This window comes from Mesoplodon densirostris, chromosome X (assembly GCF_025265405.1).
Source record: "Mesoplodon densirostris isolate mMesDen1 chromosome X, mMesDen1 primary haplotype, whole genome shotgun sequence".
Lineage (NCBI taxonomy): Eukaryota > Metazoa > Chordata > Mammalia > Artiodactyla > Ziphiidae > Mesoplodon > Mesoplodon densirostris.
This window is the reverse complement of record NC_082681.1, coordinates 125,311,635-125,325,798: the sequence shown is the minus strand read 5'-3', so window position 1 is coordinate 125,325,798 and position 14,164 is coordinate 125,311,635. Positions and strand designations below refer to the sequence as shown.

Sequence of the window (14,164 nt, the reverse complement as noted above, 5' to 3'; positions counted from 1 at the left end):
AAATAAACATGCATTTGTAAAGTTTTTATTTGTAAAGACTTATATGAAATTTAAAGAATTAAAAGGCTGGCAGACATCAAGGTCATAAAGTTGTTCAATGAAATCTCATGATTCATTCATTTCCTCACCCTTATTATAGTTTCAAAATATTTCTGCAGAGAAAATAAACCACTGAGATCATTGAACTATTAATTTAATTAAATTACTTGAGTGTGACAAAATTTACAGTGCAGTTTTGTTAAAACTTAAAAGAGCATCTGTGTGCTGAAACACACACATTTGGAATCTTCCCCTCTTTGGATGATCCATCTGGAAGGCACAATGTCGTCATCTAATGTTAATCTCATTTTTAAAGCTTGGAATAAAAAAAGTAAGTTTTATAATCACTGCTCAAAATTAATAGCCCACCTGGTTCAAGTACTAAGCACTCCTGTGTATTTGGGTCGAAAACTTTCCCACTACTGTAGATGGTGCTCATTGTACTTAGAATTGTGTTCAACTGCAAATTGAAGATAATAAACAATGTTAGAAGTGGAAGATGTACAAAAGAGAATGCTAATGTAGAGATGTCCTTTCAACCATGTGATTTTTTTATGCCTCAAAATACAGCAGTTCACATCTTATTGGCTAAGTATCTTCTTTCATGTAGGGTTGGAACACCTCAGTTGAATTTTCCCACCATCGACTAGCACAGACAGGCCTTATAAGCACATGAGAAATATATGTGGAGTGACTGAAAAAAAAAAACCACAGATCTACCAAAATCCCAAGGATGTTTCTCACCCACACACGCACAGAGCAGTGCATTTCTTGCTCTATTCAGCCTTCACTGAGTGCACATTTATTGAACATCTGCTATGTCCTAAACTCTGACAGTTATGACATCAACAAGTCACTGGTCCTCAAGGACCCCACAATCATGCGACAGTGAGACAATCATGAAACCAATGATTACATAATAGAGTGACAGGTACTATAACTGTGGCCAAAAAGTGATGTGGCAGCATGGGGGGGCGGATAAATTCATAACCTGGAGATTCAGGAATGGCTTCAAAGAGGGGGCACAATAGAGCTGCGTCTTGGAAGAGAGGCAGGAATTGGTCAAGTAGAGAAGGGAAGTAGAGGACAGAGCTTACAAGACAGAAGAAGGTTGAGAAAGACAAGGCCTTTTCAGGGAGTGGTGACATGAGAGAGAAAACTGGGGTAGTGGTGTTGATTGAGGGGCATGGAGGATGGGAGAATAGAGGGGGAAGTAGGGGCAGATCATGAGCAGCCTTCTATGCCTTACTGAAGAGTTTAACTTTTACCCTGTAGGTAAAGGAACATAAAGGTAATAGAGTAAAGCAGTGCTACTCAAAGTATGGTCCATGGACCAGTGCAAGTCAGCAAATAGTTTGTTTCTCGCCTATGAGAAGCACAGGAATTGAGAGAATAAATGTTTATAAACTTTTAAAAACGATTTGATATTTCCATGACAGCTAAGCATGTGATCAATGAAATTAACCAAGCACTGATCTGCGAGGGATTGGAAATAAAGAAAGATAGGGAAGAAGGGAGGGAGGAAGGAAGAAAGGAAGGAAGGAAGGAAGGGAGGGAGGGACTGGTTCTCTCCTATAGATGACTTAAGAAGCACTGGATGAACAGCCGTGTTTTCCCTTCTCCTATTTCTCTCTTCCATTATTCCTTCACTCTACTACAAGAGCCATTATCCTAAAACATGAAACAGATCTCATGCTTAAAACTTCAACAAGATCCCACAGTCCAAAGGAATAAACCCAAGTCCGTTACCATGGCACAAAACCCCTCCTGGTCTCTTCCTCTACCTGCTTTTTCCATCTCCCCTCCTTCCTCTCCATTGAATTCCTGCATCCTTGAGTCTCCCCTCCTCCCAAACACTTCAAGCTCTTCTTACAGGCATTTCAGTGATTTTTAATCCTGGCTGCACATCAGAATTATCTGGGGATCTTTTTAAAATACAGTGTCCAGTTTCCACGTAGACTAGACCAAGCTCTAGATTGTAACAGAGCAACGGGCAAGGTTTCACATGGTGTCCTTGTGGAAAAGATGTGGAAGGGCGAAATGGATAAAATTAAGTGGATTAATAACTATTTGAATAATGGGCCACAAAGAATGCAGAATAATAAACAACAACTTGTAGGAAGACACAGGCCATATGGTTTTATCTTTGTCCTTATTGTGAATTTTTCTTTTTATAGATGCAGATAAGAACACAGTACCAGAGGGCAAGCAGCTGAGAAAGACTTTGATGTTAAATAGCCAAATCTTTTAGATAAAAATATTTCAATAGATCAAATCAAGGCTAAGTTATGATTTGCAGGCCGAATCCTCTCTGCTGCCTGTTTTTGTAAAGTTTTATTGGAACACATGCCCATTTGTTTCTGTGTTAGCTGTGGCTGATTTCCCGCAACGAGAGCAGACTGACTCAGTGGGACAGAGACAGTATGGCCCACAAACCTAAAATATCTACTATCGCTCCTTCTATAGAAAGAAAGTTTGCTGACTCCTGGGCTAGAAAGATAGGATGAGAGATTTTTATTTTAACAGGGGTGAATATAGGCTTTCTTGAATTTAGACAAACTACCTACATAAGAATAGAATTTTCAAAGGTATCATTTTTGGAGCAACATTGGTGGAAGAGATTTGGAGACTTTCTTGACAGTGATGTTGAGATGAATCAACCATGGAAGTAGACTGTCAAAAAACCAAAGCAAGCAAACAGAAGCCTAATGTAATCCTGGATTGTCTTAGTAGATGTAAAGCACAGGAGGCAGGATGTCGTACCCCTGCTCACCTCCATGCAGACCCAAACCCACTCAGAGGACTGTGTTCAGTCCAAGGATACTGACAAAATGAAGCCAGCAACTAGGACTGGGTAGGGAACTTGAAACCATCGTATAAGGAAAAATGGACAGAGTGAAGGATGTTTAGCCTAGAGAAGAAAAGACTCAACTAGTTAAAAAAAATTACCTGCCTTCCTTTATTTAAAGACCATTATGGGAGAGAGCAATTTGGCTCGAGAAGGCAGTACAAAGTGGAGGTAAAGCACTTTATGCTCAATGGAAGGAGTATCTTGCCATCAGTTAGAGGGACCCACATATGGAACTGGCGTCTTGGAAAGAAGTGAGTCGCCCATCCCTGAAGTAGTTTGAGCTGGGGTGGCCACTTGTTAAAGAAGTCGCAGAGGAGAGTCAAGAATCAAAAGGGTGGGGGAGGATCAGACGACATACAGGGCTTCTCAAGCTTAGCACCATTGACATTTTGGACCAGACGACTCTTGTCTTTGGGGGCTTCCTTGTGCCTTGTAGAGTGTTTAGCAGCATCCCTATCTGCTAGATGCCAACAGCACCCCTCAACAGTTGTAAAAACCAAAAATATCTCCAGGTATTGTCAAATGTCCCTGGTGGGCAAAATCACTCCCGGTTGAGAAGCACGGACATGGACTAAGTGCCTGGTCCTCAGGAAGGTGACCTGTGTCACTGTGTCCATATACACCACAGTGCCCTTAGAATCGTGGTTTAACAATGTGTCCTAACATACCAGCGTCCTCCTTCACTCTCAAAGGATTCCAGTTTGGATGATAAGTTACGTGGCCACCCTACCGAGGCACAGAGCTCTTTCTATTGTGAGCATTGCTATCTTGGCAGATAAAGGAAGCAGCCAGGGGTGACATTAATGTTTAAGACTTCCCAAATATTTCAACTCTTGGGGTCAGTGCTAGCATGTCACATACTCGTTTGCTCTTGTCTGCTGAGAGCACTGAGGTCCCACTCTGCTGAAGGGCCTGCAATTGACGCTTGACTGTGCGATTCTGAATTTCTTCTAGTGGATAAGTTCTGGCAGTCCTGGACCGTTCTTCATAAAAGGCAGACCATTTGGCCCCGGCTGCATTCTGAAACGACAAAAAAATAATAATAATAAAGTTGAAGTTAGTATGGCACTGCTCGAATAGATAGAACAGAAGATACAGTCCAAAGAGCATCTGGTGGAACATTTAATATTTTCTGAGTGATTTAATTCTCTACTTTGCTGAAGGTCAAAGTTTAGGTTAAGAGTGACCAAGCCACTCTTGGTCACTCTCTCTTTCTGACCTAGTGCTTAGTTTTCCCAAGGGTCCTGTCCCCAGAACTGGAAGTGAATTCTCACAGATGATTCATGTTGTGAGGCCCTGGAAGGTATGGCCTTAGCACTTGTGACGTGGGCGAGTTGTTCAAGGATTCAAGGATGAGCGCTCTAAAGGGAGAGTCCAGCAGAGCTCAGAGCGGACTTCCTGGGCATACAGCTCCTCATGGCAATGAGAACCATAAGAAATGAGAACCAGTTTACAGGAAGCTCCGTGGTGCCATGATTTACCAGAGATTCTGATCTTAAAGTATGATCCCCAGTCAAGGTTGCCCAGAACATGGCCATTTGGTAGCTGTGGTGATTTTCCACCAGCAAAAGAAACCAATAAGCAGGTGATGATGCCAGGATTCACTTGTCCCCCCATCTTGACCACCAGTAGGCAAGTAGACTTCTCCAGACTTATCCAATGCAGTCTTCTCTCAGCGCACAAGCTCATTTCCATTTATCAAAGACTGAAATGAGCAACTATTTTGTACATTGTACTTCTCTAGACCCTATAAAAGAGGTAGCATATGAGGCAAGTAAGAACTCCATTCCTTGAGTCAGACACTTCTGACTAGCTGTTGTGACCTTGAGCGAGTTACTCAGCCTCTCTGAGTCATGTTACCTTACTCGTAAAATGAGAGTAATAATAGTAGAACTTACCTCAAAGGGTTGCTGTAAGGGTGAGACAATTTAACAAGTAATATAATGCCTATCAAAGTGCCTGATACATCCCAAGCATTTAAAAATCATAGCTACTTTATCACTTACAGGGAAAAAAGTCCTTGTCCTTAAGTTGCTGACAGTTTTATCAAACAGATAAGATATGCATTGTGAATGCTTCATTACTGAAACAAGAGCATACGATAATGTATAAACTATGAGTGGGGCTAAGCAGTTCCTGTTACAGGGACCAGATTTGGCAAGGCCTCATGGAGGAGGTGGAACTTAAGACAGACCTTAAAGTAGGTAGGAGATAGATGTGTGTAGAGTACTTTGCAAAATAATTTACCTCATTTGGTCTTCTTAACAACCCCATGAGATAGAAAATTATTCTATTTCCATTTTTCCTATGTGTAGAAAGGGGCTAAGAGAAATAAAAATTGGAGCTGGCAACTAACTGCCAGTATCTGAATCCTGGATCCTGTGGTGGGCAGACACTAAGATGGCTCCTGTGATCCCTACTTCCTGGTGGTGCACCCTTGTGTGTCCCCCTCCCCTTGAGTGTGAGCAGGACCTGTGACTCACTTTTAACTGGGAGAATATAGCAAAAGTGACAGGATATACATGTTTATGTTACATAAGGTTGCCATTTTTATCTTGCCAGAAGACTCTCCCTTGCTGATTTTGATGCAGCAAGATGCCATGTTGTGAGCTATCCTATGGATAGGGCCACATGGTGAGGAATTGAAGATGGCCTCTGACTGACATCTTAAGGACCTCAGTTCAGCAATATATGAGGATCTAAATGCTACCACTAACCACATTAGCTTGGAAGTGGATTCATCCCCAGTTGAGTTGCAGATGAGACCACAGCTCTAGCCGGGACCTTGATTGTAAGCTTATGAGACTCAGAAGCAGATCCAGCTAAGCTATGCCTGGAGTCCCGCCCCAGAGAACTGTGAGATAACAAGTGTGTGTTGTTTTAAGCTACTATGCTGTGGTACTTTTACTTGTAGTACCTTTTACTCAATACATAACTAGTACAGATTCCAAAGCAGGACTCCAGGCATGACTGCACTCTCTAGGCCAAGGAATTTTACTTTTATCCTGTAAATACTAGGGAGTCACTTAGGGGTTGCAAGCAGGTGTGTGACATGATGAAAGTGGTGCAGGAAAGGGACAACAACGGATCAGACAAGAGATGAAGGGAATAGTCGCATTGAAATGGAAAAAGATTTCTCTCTTTATTGAGCACACACAACCCCTCAGGAACTACTTCTCAGTTAACCTTCACAAACAATCTTGTGAGGTAGTTGTGATTGTCTCCACTTCACAAATGAGGGAAATGAGGCACAGAGAAGGTAAGTAACTTTGCCTAGGTCACACAGCTAGCAACTGGAAGAAACAGGGTGTCAACCCAGAAATGTTTACCTCCAAAGCTAATGCTCTTAACCATTGGCTATACATTGGATTCGACATATTCTGTTCTTGTCTCTAACATGCCCGAATGAGAGGCAGTGAGCTATGGAAAGAGGAGTTTGGTCTACAGCACAAATTCATTCATGTAACCCACCACTCACCTCTCAGTCCCTACCCTTTTTCATCCAATCCAGAATGACTGACAGCAAAATTTCTAGTAAAACGTTGATCCCAAATTAAGGCAATTTTTTGCTTTTCAATCTACTTTGGAAACAGCTCATTATCCCCAAAAGGCCCCAACTTAAATATATATATATATATATATATATATATATATATATATATATATATATATATATAATTTTTTTTTTTTTTGCGATACACGGGCCTCTCACTGTTGTGGCCTCTCCCGTTGAGGAGCACAGGCTCCGGACGCGCAGGCTCAGCGGCCATGGCTCATGGGCCCAGCCGCTCCGCGGCATGTGGGATCTTCCCGGACCGGGGCACGAACCCGTGTCCCCTGCATCGGCAGGCAGCCTCTCAACCACTGTGCCACCAGGGAAGCCCCCCACCATTTGTTTTTGTAAATAAAGTTTTATTGCAACATATTCACACCCATTTATGTGCTGTCTATGGCTGCTTTTGTGCTACAATGGCAGAGTTGAATAGAGGCTGTAGGGCTCACAAAGCCTGAAATATTTACTACCTGGCCTGTTACGGAAAAAGTGTGCTGACCTCTGCCCCGGATCTATACATTTACAGAAAACACAGGGGTCAAAAGAGCATGTTAAGCAATATTATAGGGACATAATCAGCAAATCCAGAAAGTAGGAGTTTCTATAGGACTAACAGTTCAGTACTTCTGCGAATAAATTGCAAAACAAAACAAAACAAAACAAACAGAAAAATGAGGGAGGGACTCTATAGGCTAAAAGAGACCTAAAGTACATCTGCTAAAATGATCAAGAGAGGACCTTGTTAGATCCTGATACGAACAAACCAGCTGAAAATTTTTTAAATGAGACATTAGGGTACATTTGAATACTGATTAGATATTTGATGGTATTGAGGAATTATTGTCATGTTTTTGACATGGTACTGTTATTAAGGTTGTTTTAAAAATTCTTACTTTGAGAGCTAGAAGGTGAAATATTTACACGTAACATATAGTTATATGATGTTGGGGATTTCCTTCAAAATAATCCAATAAATATGGGGTTGGGTAGAAAAATAAAACAAGATTGGCCAAAGTGTTGACAATTGCTGAAGCTGGGTGATGGGTATAAGGAGATTCAACATACTAGTCCTTCTTTTATGTGTTAGACAATTTTTACAATGAAAAGTAAAAAAAAAAAAAAAATCCATATAATGGAATACTATTTGGCAATAAAATGGAACCAAGTAATGATACATGCTACGGCATGCAAAGTGAAAGAAGCCAGTCACAAAAGACCACCTAGTGTATAATTCCATTTATATGAGATGTCCAGAATAGGCAAATCTATAGAGACAGAAAGTAGATTGGTGGTTGCTTAGAGCTGGGGGTGGGGGAGGAAGAGTGATTGCTAATGGGCGTGTAGTTTCTTTTGGGATGACGGAAATGTTCTAAAATGAGATGGTGATGACGGTTGTACAATTCTGCAAATATACTAAAAAGCACTGAATTGTAGACTTTAAATTGGTGAATTTTATGGTGCATAATTGTATCTCAACAAAGCTGTTGTTAGAAGCCCTCAATAGTAAAAGCAAAGAAAAAAAAACCACCTTATTCCCTAGCTCCTATAACTAGATCTGAAACACCCATGGAACCGCTCCAAACCAAAGGATCTAGCCAAAATTAAATGAATTCTCTTTTGCCCAGTTACCTGGCACACATTAAGAAGCAGCGGCAGTTCCTGACCACAAGGCCGCCCTCCCTGGGTGTAGCTGGTGGCTGCCTGGTTTCCTGTCAGAGTGCTTAGATCAGTGAGTAATTGTGTCAAATTTGGATGGAATGAAACATGTCATTTTGAGTTGCTCAAGTTCAGTTTCACCAAATTACATCACTCAACTGGGACATCATCAAGTTTTCATGACAAAGAAAAACTAGTACGAACAGGCCTCCAATGCACTTGACTCAGGTTAATCCCCCACATGTGGAACTTATTCATTCACCAGTTATCCACTGAAAAATCTTGGCTGGGCCCATCCACCCTCTTATGTTTCAAGAGACAAAAAATAAGTGACTTGCCCAAGGTATCACAGCCAGCTCAGGAGAGTCAAGATAGCATCAGATTCCCTAAATTCCATCGTATTTGCATCACACTGACTTTTCCCAACCCCTGTACCTGGGTGTAGGTACTTGTATGTGTTGGGGAGTGTGGGACAGATTCATTGGAGACAGGGTTGGAGTCTACATTCCTTTCTTGGGTACAGAATAGCAGTTTAAAATGACCCTTCTCTGGGTTCACTGTGCCCCCAGCCCTAAAGACAGAGGAAAAGGTTTAGGAAGCAGGTGTGCCCAAGGACTCTAGGGGCCCTGACCACCCAAAGGGTAAGTGTGGGCCTCCTGCTCTCTCTTTACAACTTCTGATAACTCAACAAGAAATATTTATGAAGTGTTTTTGGAGACCTCCAGGGCTCCAACAGGCCAGTCTTCAACATGCCCTTCAGCTGCATGCACAGGAATTTGGGGCAGCTGTAGTAGTTACTGCCAAATACTGGAACAGTGAACCAGGATGCCCCTGCCAGTGATGGGATCCTTTTGCTCTCTTCCAGGGATAAAAAAAAATGTCCAGGGACCTCCTATGTTGCTAGAGAGCTTCCGATTTTGCAAAAAAAAAAAAAAAAAAAAAAAGAAAGAAAGAAGAAAAAGAAAAAAGAAAAAAAAATCCTTTTGACTTACAAAGTACTCTTTCAAAAATAAAATCAACAATAAACTTACAAAGAAGGGGCAATGCAAAAAAGTAATGTCATTTTACTGAGAAGGGAATTACAGTTTAATTGGTGAATGTTCGATCTCAAACATGAGAACAGTATTTGCTCTAAAGCAAGTATTTGGTAATTAATTTTCACTGAGTTTCTGAACTCTATGGAAACCTGTTTTGAACCAAGCTTTTTTCCTTATCTCTATCTGATGGGCCTCTCCTAAGCAGGGAGATTTGGGGACACTATACTGATCAAGTTTTGGTGCCTTCTATTATTTTAAGCTATAGTCTCATAACTTGATCTGAGAATCGCCATACTAGGTCAGATTGATTGGCTGACAAGCCCAATATTCTGACTCTCAAAGTTATGCCAAGGGATAATTAGGAAATGGCAGATTGCCCTCAATAATGTCACCCTGATAGGATATGAACAGACACATGTCATACAGCCCAAATTTCTCTTCCTGTATTAGTTATCTATTGCTACAATAATACTACATAACAAACAACCAAAAATCTCAATGGCATGTGTTCATTGTTTACGTGCCTAGAATCACTGAGGGTTACCAGGCAGCTCTGCTGATCTTGGCTGGATTTGCTTACAACTCTAGGGGATTGGTTTCAGACGGGACAACTATTCCACACATCCCTCACTCTTTAGCTGGCCAACCCAGGCATGTTCTCATGGCAAAGCCAAAGGTGCAAAGAACAAGCCCCACTGTTCAAGTCCATTCCAAGCCTCTACTTGCATCACGTCTGCTAACAGCTCATTGGTCAAAGTAAGTCACATGGCGAAGGACACAATCACATCACTTTCAGTGGGATGCCACTGCAAAGTGACATAACCTTGGGTGTTGATATAGGGAAAGGTAAAGAACTGGGTCCATAAATGCACTTAACCATACTTCCTTACCCACAGTGGATCTACAATCCTTACATTCGCTTAAATACTTCGAAAACTGACTTATAGTTTTCAATGTCTCACTTTTTTAGATTAAAGAATGGCCTAGTTTTACAAGTCTTACCAGTTTTACCACCTGTAATGTAAACAGCACCTCCTCCTATTTATTGTAAATTTCTTTCTTTTGAGCTTTCAAAGGCACCACCTTTCTAGTCTGAAGAGAGTTGGCCAATACAACTAGGAACACTCTATCCTTTCTTGTTCCCTCTCAGACTCAGTTTTTTTCTTTTTCTTTTTGAGTCAGGCTTTGGAGAGCTAATTCTGCTTTCCCTTCTAACTCTCTCTGATCCCCCTAAATCACTCCAGTGGCTCGTGGGGAACATGCTCCATTTCTCCAGTTCTTTCCATTGATAGCCACCAGCAGCAGACCATATCTCAGCCTCCTCCTCATCTTCGTCCCTCTTGTAGCACCAGCTGCAGTGCCCGTTTCATCAGGGGATCTCAATATATGGGATAAGAGAAGAGAAGAGCTATTGCTCTCCCTGTGCATTGCCCCCTCCCCAGGTAAGTCCACACAGGCGAGCTAATACACTAACGTGCCCTTCACCATTGCTGGAGGAAGGAGATATTGGGCCCCCTGCTTGCTTCCTGCATTCAGATATTTTCACTTTTCTTTAAAGGGCCCATACTGTCTGCACTTTGACCACACTTTGTGGATTTGTGCCCTTTCATTTCTGGCCGTTCCTCTAATCAACGAGTACAATTCAAAAATGATAGCACTTAAGATCCAGAGATGATTTCAACAAACATCACTACATCTCGGTGTACAACATGCCTTCTCAGCAAGTGGGCACTCAACAGAACTGTTACATGTCTCTTCAGCAATTATAACTCCCTGTCACATTCACAGCAATGATATCGTATTGTTCTCCCAGGCTCACAAGCATTGAGCACTGTTTTGGTGGTTTTGTGTATTAGCTGTCGTCACAGCAACCCTATGAGGCAAATATGAGTGTTACGCTGTTTTTCACAGGCAGAAAAACTAAGGCGCAGAAAGGTTCATTAACTAGCTCACATTCACCCAGGTAGAAAGTGGTGGAGCCAGGGTTTGGACCTCAGCAGTCTGACTCCAGAGCTCTAAGGCATGATGCCGGCCGAACTTCACCTGCGGACCACCACCTGCGGACCATTCGGCTAAGAATGAAAACAGAACCTTTTTTTTTTTTTTTTAGATTCCATATATATGTGTTAGCATACCGTATTTGTTTTTCTCTTTCTGGAGGGTGTAAGGGAGACGCAAGAGGGAGGAGATATGGGGACATATGTATACGTATAGCTGATTCACTTTGTTATACAGCAGAAACTAACACACCATTGTAAAGCAACTATACTCCAATAAAGATGTTAAAAAAAAAAGAGAATGAAAACAAATGCACAACGTACTTCAGGTACCTCTAACAGAGATCAAATAAAACGTGAGAAAAAAGCAACAGTGAAGAGGTGAACAGAGGTAAGACCAAACTATGAGACAAGAAAAATGCTCTCCTATGACAACACTGGGCTGTCAAAACCTCCTAGATCTCTTTAAGCTTTAGAAAAATAGGGGGAAAAAATCTCCTGAGGAATTCAAATGATGCAGCAGGTCTCAGATTGGATCTGTCCAGTGAGCAGCAGTAATTTAGTTTACATGCAACTGACTATTTGAAAAAATAAGCTTCTGAACTCCATTTTTGCAAGAATGTATTGCTGTACAAGTGTCATAAAAAACTTTTCTTAAATAATGTCACTCCATTTTCAGCACTGCTTTGGGATCTGTGAAGGAAAAAATCTCCTAAATCCTTGCACTTGTCAAATAAAACATTTGGCTTTCCCAGAGCATTCTGAGATTTGTCAGAACTGGTTTGATTATGGTTTTTCTTGGAGGGTTCTGTGGATCTCGTATGCTCTGGAAGCCCCTCGGAGCTCCGAGACCATTAAGGAAGGAATTCCCAAGTCCAGCCTCACCCGACCCCTGGTAATCTTAATTACTGGCTAGCTCTTTCACTAAGCCTCCAGTTGCATTTTTCTCAGTTAATAGATCATTTTTAGAGAGTCTTTAGACATTCCTGTTGACATTGTAGGCTTGGGAAAATTATTAACTCAATAACTTATGGCATTTCTATGAACTGCTTTGAAAGCCTGACTATGATGAGAGTTATGGTGGCAACTTTCTAAAGCATGTTCACTGGTTTCCAAGAATCTGGACTGAGACCAGTGAATTATTTTGTAACAATTTTCCAAATGAACCAAAGGTCAATTGTTCAGGCATCTGGGACTCCAAAATCAGAAATACTGAGGCAAACATCCAACCTCACAGCTCAGAGCATTTCTTTGATTTTCCTTTTCAGTTTCCTGGGCAGTAAGCTGATTTTTAAGAAGCAACCAATATCCCTATGTAGCTATAGGAGAGAACTCACCATCTTTTGGACATTCTCATCAGTAATATTGGTGTTATAATTCCAAGAAGCAAGTGAACTTTGATAAGACAGGTCTTCAGCTTCATGGTCAAACTTCTGCAAAAATATCTTGGCCTTTTCCTCAGTGGTAGGCTGAGCAGCAGTTACGGCAACAAGGCTGAGAAGGAGCCAGAAAGAGGCTGACATCTTTCTCTGTGCGCCAAGATCCCATTCACTGAACAACTTCCCTAGAGTAAAACCTCCTCATGAGATTTTCTCTCTCATCAGCCTTTGAACTTGGGTTGGGCACTGAGCAGGAAGATAAAAAAAAAAAGGAAGAAGAAGAAAAAACAGTAAACAATCTGCTGAACCAACACAAAATTCATCCTGGAGAGGACAGATATGTAAACAGATTTTAGAATGATTTCTTAAAGTAAATCAAATAAACAAATGTTATTCATTAATCCTAGAGAATCATAGCTCTCCTCAAATTTTATGGCCAAATCAAAACTTGTCCATTTGGTTACTATGTTCCTTAAAATCTGTTAAAGATATACTGAAGGTGTTATGATTTTACAGTGACCAACGAACTCTAGAATTAGGGGTCATGGGGGTAATGTTGGGACTTACACATTTTAGAGACAATTCCATTAAGTCACTTATCTCTCCTTCTTTTTTATTTTACACTCATATTCACAGAAACTCTCTATTTGGGTAACATTTTCCCTTCCTAAATAAATAACTTTGCCCTTGTCTCTATAGAATTCATTTTTTCCTGATAAATTTTAATTTCCAGGGCCATTTTTTAAAATTATAAGACCACCCTCCACTCCACAAGTTAACTCTCCTGATTTAACCTGGAAAAACTTAAAAAGGCTCCTTTTCTCTTTCTCAGATGATCATGCTAAACACTGGTTCTATGACTAACTTCACTGTGTGCCTCCATCCCTCTCACTTACCTGTTCAAAGCTCAGTCAAGGTCACAAGGAAATCAGAATGCCACCACATGGTATGAAATTCAGAGAGTGTCCATCTCAAGTTCTGGTCATCCATAGCCATGTATCATTGCATAGAATTCAAAGAGACTTTAGTGGTTATCCTGTAGAATCTCAGGAGCTGGACCACTGTCCTCATTCCCAGGGTGTAGGTATGAGTGTTAGAGGTAAAAGAGAGGAGCCACTTTGAATGGCAGGGCTCATGGGCCTGCTTGACTGTGATTATGAAACCTTCACACAGGGAAAACATTTCTTTACCCAAAAAACAAGTCTTCCAGGTCCAGGTGAAATGGCAGTAACCAAGCCTTTAGAAAAAGTTTCCACTACTTCTCCTTATTCCAAAGTTGTACATGTTATTGTAGAAGAGGAAAAAAATAATAAGTAACTGTTTAAAGTGCTTTGCATTATAATATCTCATTGAGGCATTACAACAAACCTAGAGGCAAACACTTTTATCGTCATTGTACAGATTATGAAACTGAGGCTCAGAGAACTTAAATAAATGACCAAACCTTACTCAGCCAGGAAGTGGCAGAGCCAGGATACGAATGCATGCAGTTTGAATCTAGAGTACAGGCCTTTAAGTTGCTGTCAATAGTCTAAGAGCAGTGATGGAGGTGTAGATAAAGAGCAGCACAGGGACGTGGGCCTTTGGTGACGATGATGGATTTGGTTCCACTACATCAAAAAGAGGTGGATTCTGGGACTTCCCTGGTGGTC

General features: G+C 41.2%; 1 protein-coding gene across 2 annotated transcripts in view; it reads right to left on the bottom strand.

Annotated features, from left to right (window-relative positions):
• Positions 1-12,656, bottom strand: part of ACE2 (angiotensin converting enzyme 2) — a 46,191-nt gene extending 33,535 nt beyond the window's left edge. For both annotated transcript variants that reach the window (XM_060087122.1, XM_060087124.1), the window contains exons 1-3: positions 12,471-12,656; positions 3,752-3,910; positions 409-499 (exon numbers count right to left, since the gene is read on the bottom strand). In XM_060087122.1, the coding sequence (XP_059943105.1) occupies positions 409-499; positions 3,752-3,910; positions 12,471-12,656 (436 nt within the window). The remainder of the gene's footprint in view (positions 1-408; positions 500-3,751; positions 3,911-12,470) is intronic.
• Between the last annotated feature and the right edge of the window lie 1,508 nt (positions 12,657-14,164).